The 23,768-nt window shown below is 48.2% G+C and overlaps 2 protein-coding genes across 3 annotated transcripts in view; both read left to right on the forward strand.

Moving 5' to 3' along the window:
- Nucleotides 1-23,768, forward strand: part of LOC100447686 (neuroblastoma breakpoint family member 12) — a 2,265,351-nt gene that overhangs the window by 1,834,085 nt on the left and 407,498 nt on the right.
- ITGA10 (integrin subunit alpha 10) lies at nucleotides 91-19,286 on the forward strand. 2 transcript variants are annotated; one of them, XM_002810318.6, is made up of 30 exons: nucleotides 91-849; nucleotides 3,057-3,168; nucleotides 3,368-3,477; nucleotides 3,694-3,785; nucleotides 4,010-4,124; nucleotides 5,694-5,821; nucleotides 6,305-6,453; nucleotides 7,525-7,675; nucleotides 7,867-8,032; nucleotides 8,167-8,240; nucleotides 8,464-8,608; nucleotides 8,828-8,976; nucleotides 9,214-9,357; nucleotides 9,499-9,702; nucleotides 10,301-10,431; nucleotides 11,145-11,311; nucleotides 11,408-11,550; nucleotides 12,256-12,369; nucleotides 12,579-12,664; nucleotides 12,826-12,967; nucleotides 13,140-13,232; nucleotides 13,392-13,468; nucleotides 13,621-13,710; nucleotides 14,125-14,209; nucleotides 14,374-14,487; nucleotides 14,759-14,839; nucleotides 15,077-15,190; nucleotides 16,858-16,953; nucleotides 17,219-17,332; nucleotides 17,630-19,286. In XM_002810318.6, exons 1-30 carry the CDS (start codon nucleotides 798-800, stop codon nucleotides 17,693-17,695), a joined length of 3,504 nt encoding a protein of 1,167 aa, XP_002810364.2. In that variant the 5' UTR covers nucleotides 91-797; the 3' UTR covers nucleotides 17,696-19,286. The 2 variants fall into 2 exon arrangements, with proteins under 2 accessions (XP_002810364.2, XP_054409482.1); XM_054553507.2 differs by lacking the exons at nucleotides 3,057-3,168; nucleotides 3,368-3,477; nucleotides 3,694-3,785; nucleotides 4,010-4,124 and having other exon boundaries at nucleotides 94-849.

A 23,768-nucleotide genomic window follows, 5' to 3' on the forward strand; every position in this document is an offset into this window, starting at 1 on the left:
AGGCCGAGGCAGGTGGATCTCTTAAGGTCAGGAGTTCAAGACCAGCCTGGCCAACATGGTGAAACCCTGCCTCTACTAAAAATAAAAAATTAGCCAGGCATGGTGGCATGTGCCTGTAGTCCCAGCTACCTGGGAGGCTGAGGCATTAGAAATGCTTGAACGTGGGAGACAGAGGTTGCAGTGAGCCAAGATCGTGCCACTGCACTCCAGTCTGGTGACAGAGTGAGACTCTGCCTTAAAAAAGAAAAAAGAATCTGAATCTATCTCCTATCTCCCGGCTGGGTGCAGTGGCTCACTTTGGGAGGCTGAGGTGGGAGGATTCCTTGAGTTCAGGAGTTCAAGACCAGTCTGGGTAACATAGTGAAATCCTGTCTCTATTCTCAATATAAATAATTTGTCTAAAACTTTTAAACAAAAGTTTAAGATTCTTTTCTTATAAAAAAGAATCCATCTTCCACTCCTGTTCCAAATTTGAGGAAAGCATTATTGACCTGGCAACAATAAACAGTAGAAAAAAAGAAATAGCAGAAATGGGCAAAAAAAAAATGTTCTTTGGATATTAGAGATGAGGCCTCCAGGGGGCAGCACCAAGGCAGAGAAATAGACTAAGATCGCTCTGTTTTCCTTGGTCTGGGGCTCCCCACAGTTCCCCACCATCACTCCTCCCATTCCTTCCAACTTTATTTTTAGCTGCCATTGGGAGGGGGCAGGATGGGAGGGAAAGTAAAGAAAACAGAAAACGAGAGGGACAGACAGAGGCCAGAGGACTTCTCATACCGGACAGAAACCGATCAGGCATGGAACTCCCCCTCGTCACTCACCTGTTCTTGCCCCTGGTGTTCCTGACAGGTGAGGGAAGTTAACTTCTTGGTTTCTGGTGGGAATGGAAGATATATAGATTGTTTGGAATTGGGACCATTAGAGTTAAAATTCTTTGGGATTTAGGTTAGGAAGCGAACACTGGTTCTACATTTCTTGTATGTGTGTCTGTGTCCTTGTGCATTTTTATGCCCTCACATATGACTGTTTGAATATTGAGACTGGCAGGGGCTAAAGCTGCCTAGGACCTTGTGTAAGATTTGTATCTAATAATAATTATTATTATTTTTTAAAGATAGGGTCTCACTTGGTTGCCTAGGCTGGAGTGCAGTGGTGCAACCACAGCTCAGTAGTTGGGACTACTAGGTACGCACCACCATGCACAGCTAATTTTTTTTTTGAAACAGGGTCTCACTCTGTCACTCAAGCTGGAGTGCAGTGGCATGATCATGGCTCACTCTAGCCTCAACCTCCCAGGCTGAGGTGATCCTTCCACCTTGGCCTCCCGAGTAGCTGGGACTATAGGTGTGTGCTACCACGCCTGGCTAATTTTTTTTTTAGAGACAGAGTTTTACCATGTTGGCCAGGCTGATCTTTAACTCCTGGACTCAAGCAATCCACCCCCCACAGCCGCCCAAAGTGTTGGGATTATAGGCATGAGCCACCATGCTTGGCTGAGATTTGTATCTAAATATATAAAATCATCATCCTAAGCCCTATAGGGGTAAGGAGACAAAAAAGAAATGTGATGTGACCTTCCACGTGGCTAGTCTGATTCCTATTATCCCCTCCCTAACTTCTTACCCTTGGTGGTCCCTGGGGCCTGAGGCATAAATGACTAACTATGTGGTCAGAACTCTGGGTTTATCTAACCAATGAGCTGCAGTTTCTGGTCATACAGCCCTGCCAGTTTTCTGGATGCAAAACTGCTCACATACAAAACACCTTTCTGAAAATGAGCATGGTTTGGGATAAAGCTATAGCCATTGGTAATGGTGAGGGGGTAGCCTGAGAGGGGGTTGCTTAGAAGTACAGAGCAAGACATAGTTGGGGAAAGGACCATGGGAAGGACAAGAGGCCTGGAATTTTTCCTTGGCAGTTCCCTGTAATCATTGTTTCCTAAAATACCAGCTCTGATTTTAAAGGCATTGGGGTCAAAAGGGAAGATCAGCCAGGGTCGGGCACCTTTAGAGTGGGCTGAAGGCTGAGGAAACCATGGAGGTAGGCAGGAGACCAGTTGGGAGAGTAGATTAGTTAAAAAGGAAGCAGGTTGTGGGAAACTTCAGGGTGATGGGACCCTTGGAAAGGATGGATGGCAAACTATGTGTGTGGGCAGGCAAGTGGCCCCACCCAGTTAATTACCACTGAGATTTCCAAGGCTGGAATCAACCAGGGACCTAGACATTGGAAAAAGACAGTGAGAGTGTGACAATGACACTGGAAGTCAGGAAGTGATAGAGAAGGAGAGAGCTAGACATGCAGTGCTCCTTAGCTTCCTTTCATTCCCCCTATCTTGGGGAGAATTGGAAGCAAAGGTTGCTCTGGGGATACAGAAAGGCCGTCTCCCTCTTTTGACCCTTACAGTTTGTTGAGGAGAGTGTGTGAGAGGAATGTTGTGGAAAAGAGTAGCCAGGCGCGGTGGCTCAGGCCTGTAATCCCAGCACTTTGGGAGGCGGAGGCGGGCGGATCACAAGGTCAGGAGATCGAGACCATCCTGGCTAACACGGTGAAACCCCGTCTCTACTAAAAATACAAAAAATTAGCTGGGCGAGGTGGCGGGCACCTGTAGTCCCAGCTATGCGGGAGGCTGAGGCAGGAGAATGGCGTGAACCCAGGGGGGCGGAGAGGGCGGAGCCTGCAGTGAGCTGAGATCGCGCCACTGCACTCCAGCCTGGGAGACAGAGAGACTCCGTCTCAAAAAAAAAAAAAAAAAAAAAAAAAGAGTAACTTGACCTTTTCAGACATGTCTGTGAATGAAATTTCAGGGGTGGGAATGGAAATACAGCTGTACATCAGCAGGGCAGAGGGCCACAGTTTAGGCATCTGGACACAAACACAGGAAGGGAATCATCTTTGCCTGGAGCTCTGAGTACATGACACTGAGAGAGGCCAGAAAAGCTTATGAGTGAAAAAGCAGGCAGACAGACTGAGATTAAGACGCTTCCTCACAGCTTCTCTCTGGCTGTGCCTCTAGCCATTCACTACCTCATACTAACCTTATGATCCTGGCCCCACAGGTCTCTGCTCCCCCTTTAACCTGGATGAACATCACCCACGCCTATTCCCAGGGCCACCAGAAGCTGAATTTGGATACAGTGTCTTACAACATGTTGGGGGTGGACAGCGATGGTGAGGAAGAAACTGGAGTGCCAGGGGATTGGGACTGCAGTAGTGCTAACAAAGGGGAGGCAAGATAGATGGGACTCTAAACTAATCTGGCCTTTTGAAAGTGGCTGCGGCTCTAAACTTACCACCTCCATGCTCTTTCCCTTTGGCCTGTGTCAAGGGTCATGTTCACCCTGTGCTTACATTCACATCCTCTTCCCAGGATGCTGGTGGGCGCCCCCTGGGATGGGCCTTCAGGCGACCGGAGGGGGGACGTTTATCGCTGCCCTGTAGGGGGGGCCCACAATGCCCCATGTGCCAAGGGCCACTTAGGTAAGAAGATGCCTGACCCTTCTCCTCTTAACCCCTGACTTTGATACTCTAGAAGCTTCAACTCCCTATACCTCAGCTTTTTCACCCCTAAAATCCGCATACTCCCTGTCCCCAATCTGATACCAATCCCTGCTCATTCTCCTCCAAAATCACATGAATTCAAGCACCCCATCTATGACCCCATGATCTCATTCTCTTCCACCTCCTTCCAACCAGGTGACTACCAACTGGGAAATTCATCTCATCCTGCTGTGAATATGCACCTGGGGATGTCTCTGTTAGAGACAGATGGTGATGGGGGATTCATGGTGAGCTAAGGAAAGGGTGGTGGCAGTGTCTCTGAAGGTCCATAAAAGAAAAAAGAGAAGTGTGGTAAGGGAAAATGGTCTGTGTGGAGGGGTCAAGGAGTTAAAAACCCTAGAAAGCAAAAGGTAGGTAATGTCAGGGAGTAGTCTTCATGCCTCCTTCAACTGGGAGCATGTTCTGAGGGTGCCCTCCCAAGACTGGGAGTAACTATTTCCCCCATCCCCAGGCCTGTGCCCCTCTCTGGTCTCGTGCTTGTGGCAGCTCTGTCTTCAGTTCTGGGATATGTGCCCGTGTGGATGCTTCATTCCAGCCTCAGGGAAGCCTGGCACCCACTGCCCAACGTGAGCCAGAGGAAGGCTGAGTACTTGGTTCCCAGAAGGAGATACTGGGTGGGAAAAAGATGGGGCAAAGGGGTATGATGCCTGGCAGAGGGCCTGCATGGCTATCCTCATTGCTACCTAATGTGCTTGCAAAAGCTCCATGTTTCCTAACAGATTCAGACTCCTGGCCAGGTGTGGTGGCCCACACCTGTAATCCCAGCACTTTGGGAGGCCAAGGTGGGCAGATCACTTGAGGTCAGGAGTTCAAGACCAGCCTGGCCAACATGGTGAAACCCCATCTCTACTAAAAAAAAAAAAATACAAAAATTAGCTGGGCGCGGTGGTGCATGCCTGTAATCTCATCTACTCGGGAGGCTAAGACAGGAGAATCTCACTTCAACCCAGGAGGTGGAGGTTGCAGTGAGCCAAAATTGTGCCACTGCACTCTACCCTGGGTTACAGAGTAAGCCAGACTCCGTCTCAAAAATAATAATAATTCAGACTCCTTATTAGGAGTCCATGATCTGGCCTGGTGCAGTAGCTCATGCCTGTAATCCCAACATTTTGGGAGGCCAACGCAGGAGGATTGCTTGAGGTCTGGAGGTTCGAGACCAGCCTGGGCAACACAGAGAGACCCCATCTCTACAAAAATAAAAAATAAAAAAATTAGCTGGGTATGGTGGTGCATGCCTGTGGTCCCAGCTACTCAGGAGGCCAAGGTGGGAGGATCGCTTGAGCCCAGGTGGTCCAGGCTGCAGTGAGCCATGATTATGCCACTACACTCCAGCCTGGGCGACAGAGTGAGACTCTGTCTCAAAAACAAACAAAATGGGCCAGGCGCGGTGGCTCACGCCTGTAATCCCAGCACTTTGGGAGGCCGAGGCGGGTGGATCACGAGGTCAGGAGATCGAGACCATCCTGGCTAACACGGTAAAACCCCGTCTCTGCTAAAAATACAAAAAATTAGCCGGGTGTCGTGGCGGGCGCCTGTAGTCCCAGCTACTCGGGAGGCTGAGGCAGGAGAATGGCATGAACCCGGGAGGCGGAGCTTGCAGTGAGCCGAGATCGCGCCACTGCACTCCAGCCTGGGCAACAGAGCGAGACTCCGTCTCAAAAAAAAAAAATGTTCTCTACCCAAATGCCTTTCCTAATATTCTCTTCTCCTTAAACATTTTCAGTCTTCATAGTTGCTACCATGTTTCATTCCCCACCGTCAGAACCACTCTGCTTTTGTTCCCCCACCATACAGTCATTGCTATGTTCCTATGTAGCATTTAATTCCTTCTTGTTTTTTAGAACATTGTATATATAAATTATATATAGTATATAAATGTGTACCTGTGTGTGTGTTTATATACCTATATATACATATATATACATTTATATATATACTTACATACACACAATTACTAAAGATTACTAAAGGAATATTTTATTAATTTCTACACTTACACGGAGCCTGGCACAGTACCTTCTTTGCATGTAAGAAGTGCCTTATAAATGTCTAAATTGAACGTGTCCTCCTGTGACCTCTTTCCCTTGTTGCCCCCAGCTCAGTGTCCTCTACCTCAGTGTTCCCCTTCCTTCTAGGCTGCCCAACATACATGGATGTTGTCATTGTCTTGGATGGCTCCAACAGCATCTACCCCTGGTCTGAAGTTCAGACCTTCCTACGAAGACTGGTAGGGAAACTGTTTATTGACCCAGAACAGATACAGGTAAGAGAAGGCAATATGAGCTGGGCGCAGTTGCTTGTGGCACCTACTTAAGAGGTGGAGGTGGGAGCATCCCTTGAGGCCAGGAGTTCAAGACTAGCCTGGGCAATACAGTGAGACCTCATCTCTAAAAATATGAAAGAAAAAAAAAATAGCCAGGCATGGTGGCATGCGCCTACAGTCCCAGCTACTCAGGAGGCTGAGGCAAGAGATCAATTGAGCCCATGAGTTTGAGGCTGTAGTGAGCTTTGATCACACAACTGCACTCCAGCCTGGGTGAAAGAGTGAGACCTCATTTCTTAGAGAGAGAGAGAAAGGCAGTATGGATGGGCTTGGAAGGGGAGAGACAGAGAGAGAGGGGATAAATGTAGGTGTTGTCTTCAGTAGTATCCAGGTGTTCATCTCTCCTCTCTTACATACGTTCTTCTTCCTCCTCTCCCCCCATCTCACATGCATACATTTCATTTGAATGCGCTTTATTCCCAGGTGGGACTGGTACAGTATGGGGAGAGCCCTGTACATGAGTGGTCCCTGGGAGATTTCCGAACGAAGGAGGAAGTGGTGAGAGCAGCAAAGAACCTCAGTCGGCGGGAGGGACGAGAAACAAAGACTGCCCAAGCAATACTGGTGGCCTGGTGAGGCATTGGGAAGACAGGTGTGGGAGGCTAGAGCAATGAAGGCTTAGAAGAGTTAGGGCGGGGCCAGGCGCGGTGGCTCACGCCTGTAATCCCAGCACTTTGGGAGGTGAGGCAGGCGGATCACCTGAGGTGGGGAGTTCGAGACCAGCCTGACCAACATGGAGAAACCCCATCTCTACTAAAAATACAAAATTAGCCAGGCATGGTGGCGCATGCCTGTTTGGAGGCATGCTACTTCGGAGGCTGAGGCAGGAGAATCACTTGATCCCGGGAGGTGGAGGTTTTAGAGAGTCGAGATCACAACATTGCACTCCAGCCTGGGCAACGAGAGCAAAACTCCATCTAAAATAAAATAAAATGAAATGAAATGAAAATCTTTCCCTTAAAAAAAAAAAAAAAAGAAGAAGAAGAAGAGTTAGGGCAGGTTTGGAGTGCAGTGTGAATATCCCAAGATGTCTTGCATACTTTCTTTGTATGTACACTAATGGTACACAGAGGAAGGCTAAGTGGGCTGTCATTGCAGTCCCTCTCACTGCATTTCTACAAAGTGTCTATGTCTGTGTCTCTCCATATTTCACAGACAGAAGTCTCTTTCTATCCCTCCACTCCAACAATGATCCTGGCCCACAGGTTCTCCACTACTGATGTCCTAGCCCATGTTCCAAACATGATCCAAAACTCATCTCTAGGGGCACAGTGGTAAAATTGAAACAAAACAAAACAACTCATCTCTGGGAGGAGTCCCTGCCCAGACTATTCTTTTCCATTTTATATTTCCTTAATATTTGTCCTCCCAAGTGCAATATTTGTTGAATGAATCTGAGTGTATGAATGTTGTACTTATTTGGACTGATAAGCTACTCTGTATGTTCTATGACATTCAAACATTTGAGCTCTCACTCCATGCCATCTCCATGTTAAATACTCAGGAAATGGCCTAAAAGGCAAGATGCCTGACCTCAGGGAAGTGCTGATGTTAAATCCTGTGTGTGTGTGTGTGTATGTGTGTGTGTGTGTGTTTGTGTGTCTGCATACATCTGATCTCACCTCACTCCTTTCTCTTCTCAGCACAGAAGGGTTCAGTCAGTCCCATGGGGGCCGACCCGAGGCTGCCAGGCTACTGGTGGTTGTCACTGATGGAGAGTCCCATGATGGAGAGGAGCTTCCTGCAGCACTAAAGGCCTGTGAGGCTGGAAGAGTGACACGCTATGGGATTGCAGTGAGAATTCACCTTGGATCTGGAAGAGTTGGAGAGTGGCAGGGGGGCAGTGTCTTGTGAACTGTCCATGGACTGGGAACTTGAGGAAAACAAGGGCATTAACTACTTCCCAGACTTCAGCCACATCATGTTAGTTGGCTGTGTTCTGTACCAACTCTAATGCCTCATTCCTTGATCTTATGACCTCTTAGGTCCTTGGTCACTACCTCCGGCGGCAGCGAGATCCCAGCTCTTTCCTGAGAGAAATTAGAACTATTGCCAGTGATCCAGATGAGCGATTCTTCTTCAATGTCACAGATGAGGCTGCTCTGACTGACATTGTGGATGCACTAGGAGATCGGATTTTTGGCCTCGAAGGTGAGGATTACTCTGGAGAAATGGACAGGGTGGGAGAAGTTCTAGAGTGTAGGTGGGGCTCTGGAGTGAGTTCAGTAGGTCAAAGGGGAAACTGTCTTCCCCTGATATTGTCTCAATGTTTTCTCACGACCAAGGGTCCCATGCAGAAAACGAAAGCTCCTTTGGGCTGGAAATGTCTCAGATTGGTTTCTCCACTCACCGGCTAAAGGTTGGACAGATGGACCCCTTCATTACTTCTCCCATTCTCTGACTCAGATAACTTCAACCACAGGGCCCTCCAGATTCCTCCTTTAACCAGCCTCCATGCTCACCTTCCCATGCCTTTCCAACTGAGCCCAGCAGAACCTCAGTGATCTTTTCACTCCTGGAACATTTTTTTCTCTTTATTCCCCACTGTCTTCTCAGTGACCCCATCTGCTTCTGTCCCACAGGATGGGATTCTCTTTGGGATGGTGGGGGCCTATGACTGGGGAGGCTCTGTGCTATGGCTTGAAAGAGGTCACCGCCTTTTCCCCCCACGAATGGCACTGGAAGACGAGTTCCCCCCTGCATTGCAGAACCATGCAGCCTACCTGGGTGAGCAGCAGAGAGTTGCAGAGGACTTACAGGGTAGGGGAGGAAATACATCCCTAGTGGGGGCGGGTATGAAATACTCCCTCTTAACTCATGCGGTTTCTCACTGACCTCTGGCTACTTCCCTTGGGACCTCCCACTATGCCTTTAGGGAACCCGGAACCCCCCTACTCTGGACCCCATCTTCTTTTCCTTTACCTGTGTTACTTTGCCCACTTCTAGGTTACTCTGTTTCTTCCATGCTTTTGCGGGGTGGACGCCGCCTGTTTCTCTCTGGGGCTCCTCGATTTAGACATCGAGGAAAAGTCATCGCCTTCCAGCTTAAGAAAGATGGGGCTGTGAGGGTTGCCCAGAGCCTCCAGGGGGAGCAGGTAGGGCATCCAAGGAAGGGTGGGACCTTTGGATTCCCAGGGACCTCAGGGCTGTTGGGGAGGAGTGTGAAGTGGGTAAGAGAGAGGCCTCCAAAGCCTGTGCGGAATTCTGGTTGGCAGAGTCTGTCAGGGATGTAAGGAGCAGACTGGCAGGCTGGTGAGTGCTTTCCACTGAGTCCACTTGTCTACAGTTACCTTCCCTTTTCTCTGGGGTCATTGTCACCCACCATTCCCCAGATTGGGTCATACTTTGGCAGTGAGCTCTGCCCATTGGATACAGATAGGGATGGAACAACTGATGTCTTACTTGTGGCTGCCCCCATGTTCCTGGGACCCCAGAACAAGGAAACAGGACGTGTTTATGTGTATCTGGTGGGCCAGGTGAGACTTGCTGGGACCCCCCACCCTGGACTTGCGTTGTGGGGGTGGAGGGAGGAAAGGAGGGAAGGTGCACATATTTGAGGGTTTGCTGAGAGGTTGGGGCTGCCAGATTAGCATCTTCTATCTTCTCTCCTCCACCAGCAGTCCTTGCTGACCCTCCAAGGAACACTTCAGCCAGAACCCCCCCAGGATGCTCGGTTTGGCTTTGCCATGGGTGCTCTTCCTGATCTGAACCAAGATGGTTTTGCTGATGTGGCTGTGGGGGCACCTCTGGAAGATGGGCACCAGGGAGCACTGTACCTGTACCATGGAACCCAGAGTGGAGTCAGGCCCCATCCTACCCAGGTCAGGAGTACCCAAATAAAGCAGGGGCACGGTTGTAGGAAGAGGCTTAGGGGGATGCTCTTTGCTTGTCAATAGTCCCCTTGGCTTGAGACCCAAACTGAACAAGTGCTTTTATTAGTAGGCAAAAACATAAGGCAGTGGACAGGTTGCTGAACTAAGAACTCCTGAACACAGGCAAGTTTCTCTTATTCCCAGGACTGACGGGAGGATTATAAAGAGCAAGGCATGGCTGGGTGTGGTGGCTCACGCCTGTAATCCCAGCACTTTGGGAGGCCGAGGCAGGCGGATCACCTGAGGTCAGGAGTTCGAGACCAGCCTGGCGAACATGATGAAACTCTACTAAAAATACAAAAAATTAGCCGGGCCTGGTGGCGCACACCTATAATCCCAGCTACTCAGGAGGCTAGGGCAGGAGAATCGCTTGAACCTGGGAGGCAGAGGTTGCAGTGAGCCAAGATCACACCATTGCACCCCAGCCTGGGCAACAAAAGTGAAACTCCATCTCAAAAATAAATAAATAAAAAGAAAGAGCAAGGCAGGAGGCCTGAGAAACTAGGTGTATGGGTCCCTGCCTCAGTCTCCTCTCTCTTCCTCTCAGAGGATTGCCGCTGCCTCCATGCCACACGCCCTCAGCTACTTTGGCCGAAGTGTGGATGGCCGGCTAGATCTGGATGGAGATGATCTGGTCGATGTGGCTGTGGGTGCCCAGGGGGCAGCCATCCTGCTCAGGTGAGGGGTCCCAGCTCAGGTAGCAGTGGACAGCATAGCATAGCTGTTAAAGGCAAGGGCCTTAAAGTCACAGACTGAGATTTGGATTTCTTGGTCAACTTACTCTGTGCCTCCATTCCTAGTTTATAAAATGACAATAGTAATAGTACCTATCTTATAGGTTTATTGTGAAGATTAAATGAGATAATCCATATAATGATTTTAACACAGTGTCTAGCATATAAGTGCTTATTGAAGTGAATCTAGGGCCGAGTACAGTGGCTCACACCTGTAATCCCAGCACTTTGGGAGGCGAAGGTAGGAGGATCATTTGAGGCCAGGAGTTCAAGACCAGCCTGACCAACATGGTGAAACCCCGTCTCTACTAAAAATACAAAAAATTAGCTGAGCATGGTGGTGGGCGCCAGTAACCCCAGCTACTCGGGAGGCTGAGGCAGGAGAATCGCTTGAACCCAGGAGGCAGAGGTTGCAGTGAGCTGAGATAGCCCCACTGCACTCCAGCGTGGGCCACAGAGTGAGACTCCATCTCAAAAAAAAAAAAGATCAATGACATGAATCTATTATCTTACTTCTGTCAGAGGGTTCGGGGGAGGGTGACATGTGCATTCAGCCCCTCCTTCTTTGTTTTGACCATGGGGAAGCAAACACTGGGCTTGTACTTCTCAGAGGGCTTAACTCCTACTGCTAGAATTTCTTTTCCACACTGTTCCCAGCTCCCGGCCCATTGTCCATCTGACCCCATCACTGGAGGTGACCCCACAGGCCATCAGTGTGGTTCAGAGGGACTGTAGGCGGCGAGGCCAAGAGGCAGTCTGTCTGACTGCAGCCCTTTGCTTCCAAGTGACCTCCCGTACTCCTGGTCGCTGGGATCACCGATTCTGTGAGTGACTAAAGTGCATCACAGGCAACTCTCAATTCCTTGCATGCCTTCCTCACTAGACCCCTTTCCACCCTCACTCTTGCCTCCTTCATTCAGACATGAGGTTCACCGCATCACTGGATGAATGGACGGCTGGGGCACGTGCAGCATTTGATGGCTCTGGCCAGAGGTTGTCCCCTCGGAGGCTCCGGCTCAGTGTGGGGAATGTCACTTGTGAGCAGCTACACTTCCATGTGCTGGTAAGGAGAGGGCAGTAACTGCTTAGCATCAGGGCCTGAGAATGAGGAGAAAGCTGGGTCAGAGGAGGAATTTCAGCTGAATCAGCAAGAAAGCCAAAGCCAGGAAAATGAGATGATTCAGACTTTGGAGTCAGGGCTGATCTGGGTTTGAATCCTAGCTCTGCCATTTACCACCTGTGAATTCTGGCAAGTCCAACCCTCAGTTTTCTTGTCTGCAAAGAGGTGATAATAATAATAACTATATCATAGGAGTTGTATTAAAATTAAATTTAGCTGGGCGCAGTGGCTCACACCTGTAATCCCAGCAGTTTGGGAGGCCGAGGTGGGCGGATCACAACGTCAGGAGATCGAGACCATCCTGGCTAACACGGTGAAACCCCATCTCTACTAAAAATACAAAAAATTAGCCGGGCGACGTGGCGGGAGCCTGTAGTCCCAGCTACTCAGGAGGCTGAGGCAGGAGAATGGCCTGAACCCAGGAGGCGGAGCTTGCAGTGAGCCGAGATCGTGCCACTGCACTCCAGCCTGGGCGACAGAGCGCGACTCCGTCTAAAAAAAATAAATAAATAAATAAATTAATTAATTAATTAAATTTAGTAATACAGTTAAGATCTTAGGACAGTGCCCAGCACACAGAAAATGCTTCATAAATGATCACTACAATTATCACAAGATCCTTGACTCTGTGACTCTGTTTTCCTTCAGGATACATCAGATTACCTCCGGCCAGTGGCCTTGACTGTGACCTTTGCCTTGGACAATACCACAAAGCCAGGGCCTGTGCTGAATGAGGGCTCGCCCACCTCTATACAAAAGCTGGTCAGCAGTGCCATGCCCTGCCCCTTGCTCCCAACACTGCCCTCCTTCAAGAGAAAAGGGAGGGAGGGAGAAGACATGAGATCATGGTGAAATCTGACCTGGGCCCCTCTAATCAAAATATACCCACTTTTGTCTTTTCACTTTCCCCCTATTCTATTCCTTTCCTCCTTGCTTTCCTCTCAACCCTTAGCCCCTTCCCTTTCTTCCAGGTCCCCTTCTCAAAGGATTGTGGCCCTGATAATGAATGTGTCACAGACCTGGTGCTTCAAGTGAATATGGACATCAGAGGCTCCAGGTTGGATGGACATGTACTAGGCAAACCAGGGTGACCTGAGACAGACTGGAAGGGACTCGAAGGGCGGGTAGGGGGTTGTTTCTTACCCATGATAACAAAAATAAGACTTTTGGCACTCCCCTCCTTCAACTCCTGGTCTCTCCCTCATTCATCATTCCCAGGAAGGCCCCATTTGTGGTTCGAGGTGGCCGGCGGAAAGTGCTGGTATCTGCAACTCTGGAGAACAGAAAGGAAAATGCTTACAATACTAGCCTGAGTCTCATCTTCTCTAGAAACCTCCACCTGGCCAGTCTCACTCCCCAGGTGCCCTTGGAGGAGGGGGTGTGGGAGAAGGAAAGAAAGGAGGAGGAAGAAGATTGGGGTATTGGCCTCAGCCGTGAGGTGCTCTAGAGAAAGCTTCAGTGTTTAGAGGCTGTGGGTAGGACAGCAGTTGCAGCCCCAGCTCCAGCTTCTATCTCCATTCCCCTGCCCTCAGAGAGACAGCCCAATAAAGGTGGAATGTGCAGCCCCTTCTGCTCATGCCCGGCTCTGCAGTGTGGGGCATCCTGTCTTCCAGACTGGAGCCAAGGTGAGTTGGGGTCTAGGATGAAAAGAGGGCTCTAGGAGGGCAAAGGCTGGGATCTGAGGGTCCTGGGACTTCAGGGAAGGGGGCATACAAGGGCTCCTGTTCCTCTGTAGTTGTTCCATGAGGAAGACTCTACCATTACCCTGTGTTCCCTGCCCCTAGGTGACCTTTCTGCTAGAGTTTGAGTTTAGCTGCTCCTCTCTCCTGAGCCAGGTCTTCGTGAAGCTGATTGCCAGCAGGTGAGAATGAAGGGAACTTTCTTCCAGACCTCTCCTTCTACTGAGTCTTGACTGGAGGGGTGGGGAGGAACAACATTGATTCCTCTATTAACAGAGAAGGGTGTCTTCTGAGGAGGGGTTGAGATGTGAGCCTCTCCCCACTGACCCTACAGTGACAGCCTGGAGAGAAATGGGACCCTTCAAGATAACACAGCCCAGACCTCAGCCTACATCCAATATGAGCCCCACCTCCTGTTCTCTAGGTATGCCCAGCTTCTAGGTGGGACCCAGTTCTGACCTCAGACCCATACCCTTATGCTGCTTCCCTCCCCTTCCATGTGCCTCAGTGTTTCCAAAAACCAAGCCCTTGCGGCTGCTCAGTCTTTTTGCCCTCAATCCTATTCATGCTGAATCTTCCCTTTTAAGCATCTTACTTTCCTAGGTATAGGGTTTTGCCAGGCCTTGGGCACTGGAGCTGGGATGAGGGGATACGGGATGTAGCTATAAAGCTTGCATTGTCTGTGTCATGTTCTACTTCTGTCTTCTCCATGTACCCCCATCTCTTTATCCATGTGCTGGCCCTGCCTTCTCTGAATCCACGTCTGTGTGCTGATCATGTGCCCCTGTGTCTGTGTCATGGCTGTGACCATGTACTTCCTGACTTGGTGTTCACACAGTGAGTCTACCCTGCACCGCTATGAGGTTCACCCATATGAGACCCTCCCAGTGGGTCCTGGCCCAGAATTCAAAACCACTCTTAGGGTGAGAAACTGGAGGGGTCTTGGCATGAGGAGAAGGTAGGGGAACAACAGCTTTGTGGGAAAAGGATGGAAAGGGTCTCTCTTGGATTTTAATGGTATCTAGGGTGAAGGGGAACAAATGAGGAGCTGTCTCCCACTTCTTCCTATTCCCAACCTTCCTCTTAGGTTCAGAACCTAGGCTGCTATGTGGTCAGTGGCCTCATCATCTCAGCCCTCCTTCCAGCTGTGGCCCATGGGGGCAATTACTTCCTATCACTGTCTCAAGTCATCACTAACAATGTGAGTCTGGTCTAGGAGGGCATGGAATCCTGCCGCCTTGAGCTGGTGGACTCACTGAAGCTGGACATCACACCAGCTCCCTATCTGTTGGGCCGCTGCTCTTGGGGCTCCTCTCTCTGGGGGGCTTTCTTTTTACACATGTGTCTTATTTGAGAGAAGAGAAAGGGATTATAAGGGAAAGAACTACAAGGGTGTGGGTATGTTCCAACTCAGCCTTGAGTGGCTAGCGCCACCCCATCAGGGGGGTCTTTCAAGTTGGATTTTCCTCCAGGCAAGCTGCATAGTGCAGAACCTGACTGAACCCCCAGGCCCACCTGTGCATCCAGAGGAGCTTCAACACACAAACAGACTGGTATGAGTCACAAGGGGGTGTCCAGAGTGGGAATGCAAGTGGAGTTGGGTGCCTTGGGACAAGGGGATAGGAACTGGAGTGGGGAAGAAGGGATCTTTCCACCCCAGGGTCCTGATCTGGAGTGGGAATGAAAATGGAGTCAGGTGCCTTGGGACAAGACTGTGTGAACTAGAGGTGGGGAAAGAGGATCTTTCTACCCCAGAGTCCTGATCTGTCTCTCTCTCTCTCTTCTGTTAGAATGGGAGCAATACTCAGTGTCAGGTGGTGAGGTGCCACCTTGGGCAGCTGGCAAAGGGGACCGAGGTCTCTGTTGGACTATTGAGGCTGGTTCACAATGAATTTTTCCGAAGAGTAAGCCTTTCCTTTTCTACTACTCCCCACTTCTGCTCCTTTCTGGAACTTTAGCATAGGTTTTGGAGGTAGACAGACCCACGTTCAAGTTTCACTTTTGCCTCTTACTAGCTATATTTGACCATGAGCAAGTCATTTCATCTCTCTAAGCCTCTTTTTCCTAATCTCTAAAATGGAAATATAATACCGATTTCATGGGGTTGTTATAAAGAATAAATGAATAATGAGCTGGACATATGGTGAACACTCAATGGAAGCTAGTTATTATCCTTGTATTTTCCTCCACTGACCATTCCTTTTTTTTTTTTTTTTTTTCTGACCATTCGTTAGTGCTGTATCCATCAACATTTACAGGATACCTAAATTTAATCAGTTAATAATCCATCAAGTTCCTATTACGTAAAAGGCCCTGTATTAGGTTGACACTGAGGAGAATATCTCCAACATTTAGCCTCATGCCTAACTCATTGTAGGTGCTTAATATATTTTTGCTAAATGAATGAATAATTGATATTACATGCAGGATTTGTATTGGGGAGTGGTGGGAAGTAAGATTGTATAGGTGAGAGGGATCTAGATTATGAAAGGCCTCTGAAGCCAGGGAGAAATTGAACTTAATATGACAGGTAGTGAGGAGTCAGTGTGAGTTCCTCCTGGGCAGGGAAATGGCTTCTTAATTGTAATAGCTGTTTGGCACTAAGGTCGATGTTGTGCTTTCCCATATCTACCTGGAATAACACAAGATCCCTGGGATGTCATCATATGTTTTAGGGAAGTTAAGTCCAATAAACCACTCTTCTCCAAGTCTCTGTCCTTCTTTGGTATCTTTTTTTCATTAGTCTATTCATGCTTTCAACAAAGATTTATTAAGAAACCACTACGTGGCCGGGCGCGGTGGCTCACGCCTGTAATCCCAGCACTTTGGGAGGCCAAGGCGGGCAGATCATGAGATCAGGAGATCGAGACCATCCTGGCTAACACGGTGAAACCCTGTCTCTACTAAAAATACAAAAAATTAGCCAGGTGTGGTGGCGGGTGCCTATAGTCCCAGCTACTTGGGAGGTTGAGGCAGGAGAATGGCATGAACCTGGGAGGTGGAGCTTGCAGTGAGCCGAGATCACGCCACTGCACTCCAGCCTGGGTGACAGAGCGAGACTCCATCTCAAAAAAAAAAAAAAAAAAAGAAAGAAACCACTACATACTTGGTACTGTGCTATCGACTAGGCACTAAGGACACAAAGGTTAGTAAGGCACAGCCTTTAACCTAGAGGATCTTATAGTTCAGGAGTGAAAAACAGAAGTAAACACCAGTGTTGGTGGGGGTTAGGAGGAATGATTTCCCTAAATCCCAGAGGGGATGGCATCTAAACTTCAATCTAAAGGAGGGGTAGAGGTCAGCCAAAGGAAAGAGGAGTAGAATGCATTTCAGGTAAAGCACCAGATGTGTTGATTGTCCTTGGAAAACAAACAGCAGCAGCAGATGTGACCAGGGGTTTTCCATCTATTACCCTTCCTCTCTTTTCCCATTGGTCTTCAGCCTTTTCTTCTGGTCTTGAGAGCCCTCGACGTTATGCCTCTCGGCCTCAACTTTGCTGTTGGGATTCCAAAGAACTATATCACCTGATGATGGCTCATTTTAAATGTCTTCCTATCCACTTGTTCCACAGGCCAAGTTCAAGTCCCTGACAGTGGTCAGCACCTTTGAGCTGGGAACCGAAGAGGGCAGTGTCCTACAGCTGACTGAAGCCTCCCGTTGGAGTGAGGTGGGGCTGGAGACCGAGTTTGAGAGCTGTGAAAATAATGATGATGGGTATGGGGTAGGGCCACCCGTGGGCTTTTTCAGAACGAAGGCATCTCCATCAGGCAGCAGGATCCTAGTGTTCCACTGCCGCCATTCCTGCCTCAGTTTCTTTCCTTTAAATAGAAGGAGGTTATTTATTCTATTTGGGGGCTGGCTTAGGTATAATGTGGGGTGAGACTAGCTGGGTTACAGGATGCATGTAGAAAACTACTCTTCTCTCCACACAGAGCCTCTTGGAGGTGGTTCAGACCCGGCCTATCCTCATCTCCCTGTGGATCCTCATAGGCAGTGTCCTGGGAGGGTTGCTCCTGCTTGCTCTCCTTGTCTTCTGCCTGTGGAAGGTAAGCACTGCTTTAGTAGGGAATGTGGAGCATGGTGCCCATCAGTTGAGGGATCCTTGATTATAGCAGAGAGAACAGGATTTGTGCTGGGCAGCTAAGCAGGCTGTGGATGTCATGCCCAGATCTCCTTCACTGTACCCCACAAATGTTGGTTAAATTATTCTAAGCCAAATAAATTAAATTTGAATTCCATTTTTGGAAACAGAACAAAAGTGAAGACCTCAGATAAGTCTGAGAGCTACTGGCAAGGTTCCCAGTCTAGGCATTTGGCGATGACGCTTATCTTTTCCTCTACAGCTTGGCTTCTTTGCCCATAAGAAAATCCCTGAGGAAGAAAAAAGAGAAGAGAAGTTGGAGCAATGAATGTACAATAAGGGTCTAGAAAGTCCTCCCTGGCAGCTTCTTCAAGAGACTTGCATAAAAGCAGAGGTTTGGGGGCTCAGATGGGACAAGAAGCCGCCTCTGGACTATCTCCCCAGACCAGCAGCCTGACTTGACTTTTGAGTCCTAGGGATGCTGCTGGCTAGAGATGAGGCTTTACCTCAGACAAGAAGAGCTGGCACCAAAACTAGCCATGCTCCCACCCTCTGCTTCCCTCCTCCTCATGATCCTGGTTCCATAGCCAACACTGGGGCTTTTGTCTGGGGTCCTTTTATCCCCAGGAATCAATAATTTTTTTGCCTAGGTGCCTGACTCCTTTCAGATTCCCTCTTTATCTTCCCTCACAGTTTGGAAAGGATGAGGGTTATCTTCCTCGATTCTTCCATCCTCTCACCTTCCTGCCTGTTCCCCACTCCACAGGAGGGAGCTGACGTTGGCTTGAAGGGAGTAAAGTCAACATCTGCTGCTTTCCTGTGGACTCTGGTGATTCATAGAGCCGGATGGGGAGAGTCAACAGGAAAAAAGGAGGGAGGAGGAAAAGCCACAAGAGACATTCTGTACAATTCCAAGGAACAGAGAAGCTTTTAGACAGGCAACTGCCATCCCCCCTGAAACCTGAGACCTGTAGTGCACTCGACCGCCCTCAGGTGTTGGTGAAACAGAGCTGCCCCCAGGCTCGCTGGGCATAGGCTTCCTGATTTCAAGCCTTTTCTGGGAGCAAAGCCAGGGCCTGGTGCCTGATTTTCTGAAGCCAGGAGCCCTCAAGTGGCTGGAGCTGAAATAGCAGGGAGGACTGGGTGTACCTAGGCAGTATTTTCTCTACTTCTCTCAAGTCTTATACTCACTCTTGAGTCCTCCTTGGGGCCTGCTTAGAAAGCAGACAGGAGAGAGAGTACTGCTGCTTGATGATGGGAAATGCTTTCACTTTACCAGCTTTGGGAAGCAGCAGCCCCATGGGATCTAAACGTTTGGGGTCTGCATTAAGAAACCTACATGGGTGGCATGGGGCTCTGGGGAGCAAGCCCTTACTTGCTCAGCACTGGTTATGTAGCACAAATAGCTCCTAGGAAAATGTTTCTGGGGCAACCCTAGAACCCTGGTCATATTTTGCAGGGTTTCTCTGGTGGAATCAGTTTGCCAGCCCTTGCTTGATGCTTACTGGAAATCTCCAGGTTAATTTCTATCTCTGATCCCTCCCCAACCCACTCCATATTTGGGTCATGGACAGTAAAGGCAGTTGGATTCTCATAGACAACTGGGTAACTTATATTTCTTTGTAATCAAGACTTGAGATATTGAAGTCAGTTATTGGTCTCCAGAGTGCAGCTCTGGGAGCGTTTTGAAGAATCAGCACTCATTTAGAGCTGAGAAGAGAGAAGACCTGATTGGGTGGTTGACTAGCAGTCACAGAACCTGTCCTCCCAGGCTGTTCCTGAGGCCTGACCACAGTATTTATTTTGGCATGTCTCTGGCCTTCTGCAGAGGCCCACCCTCATGGGCGTTGTCTCTGTTTCCCAGCGGGGTGGACAGTATATCAGATGGTCAGAACAAATAAAGTTCAGTGTCAAATGACTTTTGGCTCTATATGTATTCCCTAGGATATAGAGTGAGAGGTAGATACTTGTTTTGCCTGGGACTTTACAGAGTGGAGTCCCTGGAAGGCAAAGTTAAGAAGTATTTTAAATGTTTTTTGTGGCTCTCCCACAGGAGTTGTATTCTAGCCTCCTGTAATTCTCACCTGCTTAAGTGACCAGAAAGTATAAAGGTCTGGGAAGCACAGAGGCCTAGACTGAAATCCTATCTGCCATTTATTAGCTATATGGCCTTCAGCAAATCATAACTTCCTTGAGGCTCAGATAATAAAAGGCTGTGTATTACAGTGGTTAACAATGAAGGCAGATTTGGGTTTAAATCTAGGCTACACAACTTAAAAAGTCTGTTTGACCTAGGACAGACTTAAGTTCTCTAAGTCTTGGCTTTCTCATCTTTAAACCTATTAGGGTCATGAAGACAAAATGAAATAATCCAAGAAAAGTGAGGATTTAGTAAATGCTCAGTAAATGGTAACTATTATTATAAAATTATTTTGTCATAAAATAATCTACCATATCATGCCTTGTGAGGATTAAGGGAGAAAGTATACTGGAGCACCAGGTGGTGGTGTTCCTGCTCTCTGACCATCTCCCAGATTGTGAAGATGTGTTTCTTCTACGTGCTATTGTCTCATCCACTAAATCTTGTCCTATGCCTCATCTTTTTTTTTTTTTTGAGACGGAGTCTCGCTCTGTCGCCCAGGCTGGAGTGGCACGATCTCAGCTCACCGCAACCTCCGCCTCCTGGGTCCAAGCAATTCTCCTGCCTCAGCCTCCTGAGTAGTTGGGACTACAGGTGTGCACCACCATGCCCAGCTAATTTTTGGATATTTAGTAGAGACAGGGTTTCACCATGTTGACCAGGCTGATCTTGAACTCCTGATTCACTTGATCTGCCTGCCTCAGCCTCCCAAACTGCTGGGATTACTGGTGTGAGCCACTGTGCCTGGCCTGCCTCATCCCTTTTGAAATAAGCTCTCTAAGGTGATAATTAGCTGAAGAATTTAAGGTTCTAATGGTAGAGATCAAATCTATTTGATTCCATTAAGCAGGTATCTTCTAGGCTCCTCTTGAGACACCCAGAGTTTTTCCATTATCCTGAGGGAACATGTGCACTAAGCAATGGCCTTCTAGAGACCGAGTCTCTGCCTCTATTGCCTAACCCTGAGAATTGTGGCCTGTCTGGCCTATTTGGCATGAACACCATTCTGTGTCAACCTGCTGAGTTGTTTTGTGACAGGAAAGGGTTTCCATTGTGACCCTCAGTGCACTTCATACAGGCTGTAACTTGATCAGCCTTTATGGAGCACACAGTTTCTAGGGCTGAGATGGCAACCAGATTATGTTGACAGACTCTCCTCTCCTCTTTACCCTCAGTCAGCCCCCAAATGGAGGTGGGTTTCCTTGAGGACTGGTTCATCTAATGCTGACACATATGTACATATACACACACATATATATGTGTGTGTGTGTGTGTGTGTGTGTGTGTGTGTGTATATATATATATATATTTAAAATTTTTTTAGAGAGGGGGTTTCACTATGTTGCCTAGGCTGGTCTCCAACTCCTGGCCTCAAGCAATCCTCCCGTCTTGGCCTTTCCACATGCTGGGATTATAGGTGTGAGCCACTGTGACTGACCTCATGTAATTCTTTTTTTTTTTTTTTAGGATTAATTTGTTTTATTTATTTATTTATTTTATTTTACTTCAAGTTCTAGGGTATGTGTGCACAACATGCAGGCTTGTTACATATGTATACATGTGCCGTGTTGGTGTGCTGCACCCATTAACTCGTCATTTACATTAGGTATATCTCCTAATGCTATCCCTCCCCGCTCCCTGACCTCATGTAATTCTTTATCCATATGATTAAGAGAGCACTTTTAATATATTTTTCCACCTAGAGATTCCCCTCCTATCCATCCTCAGCTCCAGACTGGGGCTTTCTCTAAACCCAATCTTGTTACCCCTTTCTTTGCAATAGTATTAGTTTAAGAAGCAACTGTGTATTGTTCCTTCCTCTCCTTGTTGTTGCTCCTTTGCTTCTTCATTAATTTTTTTCATTCATTTATTCATCAGATATCAAGCACATAATATGTGCTTGACAATGGCATAATATAAAACACAACTACCATCAAAGAGTCCAGTCCAGTAGCAGAAACAAACATGTAAACAAATAGTGTCAAATACAGCCTGGACACAGTGGCTCACGCCTGTGATCCCAGGACTTTGGGAGGTCGTGGCAGGTGGATCACTTGAGTTCAGGAGTTCAAGACCATCTTGGACAACATGGTGAAACCCCGTCTTTACCAAAAATACAAAAACAATTAGCTGGAGACGGTGGTGCGCACCTGTAGTCCCATCTACTTGGGAGGCTGAGGTGGGAGGATGGCACGAGCCCAGGAAGTGGAGGTTACAGTGAGCCGACATCACGCCATCATACTCCAGCCTGGGTGACAGAGTGAGACACCATCTCAAAAACAAAAAAAAAATGGCAAATGCAAAGAGGTGGTTGCTATATATCAACAAGTACTAGGAGTATGTCACACAAGAGGCATACTTTGTTGGGCGGTGGGGGTGGCAGGGTTGTAAGGGAAAACTTTATAGAAAAAAAATTTGGCTGGGGGGTTGTTCTGTGCAGGAAACACAAAAGGGGAGAAGAAAAGACACACACAATACCTTTAAGGGTAAACAAGCTTTATCCCATGTAAATGGCAATGCAGATATAATAAGCAAATGGTATAAGCAAATTAATAAGCAAATTAATATAATAAGCAAATTACATAATAAGCAAATGATATAATAAACAGATTGATATAATAAGCAAATTGCAATGGAAAGGGGAGAAGGGAAAAGATATTTACACTCACCAGACTATGGAGGATTACCACCAGACTGGGAAGCAACAGCCTGGGTTCCAGAGTCGAACACTGCACTCATAAGACCATAGAGGATTCACCACCAGACTGAGAAGCAACAGCCTGGGCTCCAGAGTTGGCCACTTATCCATGCACAGATGAGGAGCGGTCTCATGAAGTTTTGGCGCAGTCTGGGACCCTAGCTCTTTTTGTAACGAGTTGTTTGGCATGAGGCCCAGTCATGGGGCCCTTGGCGGCTGGGCTGAAGGAACACAAAATGTTCAACTTATTTTTGCAATTGTCTATTGTTTTTCAATAGCTAACATATAGGAATAGATTGAAATAGAGATTTCTCCAAAACAGTGCTGGACGAACACCTCAAGGGGCTCACACAACCTGTTCTGGGACTTGGTGACCATTGTTTCTGTCCACGTTCAATTGAGTTCAAATTTAATATTTAACTTTTCCACCACAGGGATCAAATGTGACAGGAGGCATTCTCGGGAGGATTAATCACCAGCTGCAAAGGGAACTGTAAATTAGAACAGTTTGAGGCCTGGTGCTCTGGGAGTTGAGGTGAGGAGAATCGCTTGAGCCCAGGAGTTCAAAACCAGTCTGGGCAACATGGTAAAACCCCATCTCTACCAAGTATATGAAAATTAGCTGGGCATGGTGATGTGCACCTGTAGTCCCAGCTACTCAGGAGGCTGAAGTGGGAGGATCCCTTGAGTCTAAGAAGTCAAGGCTGCTGCAGTGGGCCGCGATCATGCTATCACACTCCAGCCTGGGTGACAGCGAGACCCTGCCTCAAAACAAAAAAAACAAGGCCGGGCATAGTGGCTCATGCCTGTAATCCCACCTTGCCTTTGGGAGGCCAAGGCAGGTGGATCACTTAAGGTCAGGAATTTGAGACCAGTCTGGCCAACATGGCAAAACCCTGTCTCTACTAAAAATACAAAACTTAGCGGGTGTGATTGCACATACCTGTAATCCCAGCTACTTGGGAGGCTGAGGCAGGATAATTGCTTGGACCGGGAAGGCAGAGGCTGCAGTGAGTGAGCCGAGATCGTGCCACTGCACTTCAGTCTGGGTGAGACTCTGTCTCAAAAAATAAAAATAATAACAAAAAAAGAAACAGTTTGAGTGGCTCTTTTGTGTGAAAGTAATGAGAGATGGGACTGGGAAAGAGGGCGGCAGCGTGTGACTCCTGAAGAGCCTTGTAAACCACTTAAGAACTTTGGGCTTTACCCTGTAGGTTTTCATATGCATTTTAGTGAGCTCTCTCCGGCGGGGAGAGGAGAAAAGAGAGACAGGAAGACCAGTTGGCTGCGACTGACTGTTCAAGAATTACCAAGAGCCTGAACTTCAAGGGCAGTGGAAATAATGAAGACAGTTTTTTGTTTGGTTATTTTTTGTTTCTATGCGGAGGCGGGGGCGGGGGGGAGGGGCGGCTTAAAATAAAATTGCTCTCCTCGCTCTCTGCTCTTCTCTAATTCAGAAGTGCGTTTAAAAATTGAGCGTGGGCCAGGAAGAGTGGTGGCTCATGCCTATAATCCCAGCGCTTTGGGAGGCTACGGTGAGGAGAATCGCTTGAGGCCTGGAGT

Source organism: Pongo abelii, chromosome 1, assembly GCF_028885655.2.
Source record: "Pongo abelii isolate AG06213 chromosome 1, NHGRI_mPonAbe1-v2.0_pri, whole genome shotgun sequence".
Lineage (NCBI taxonomy): Eukaryota > Metazoa > Chordata > Mammalia > Primates > Hominidae > Pongo > Pongo abelii.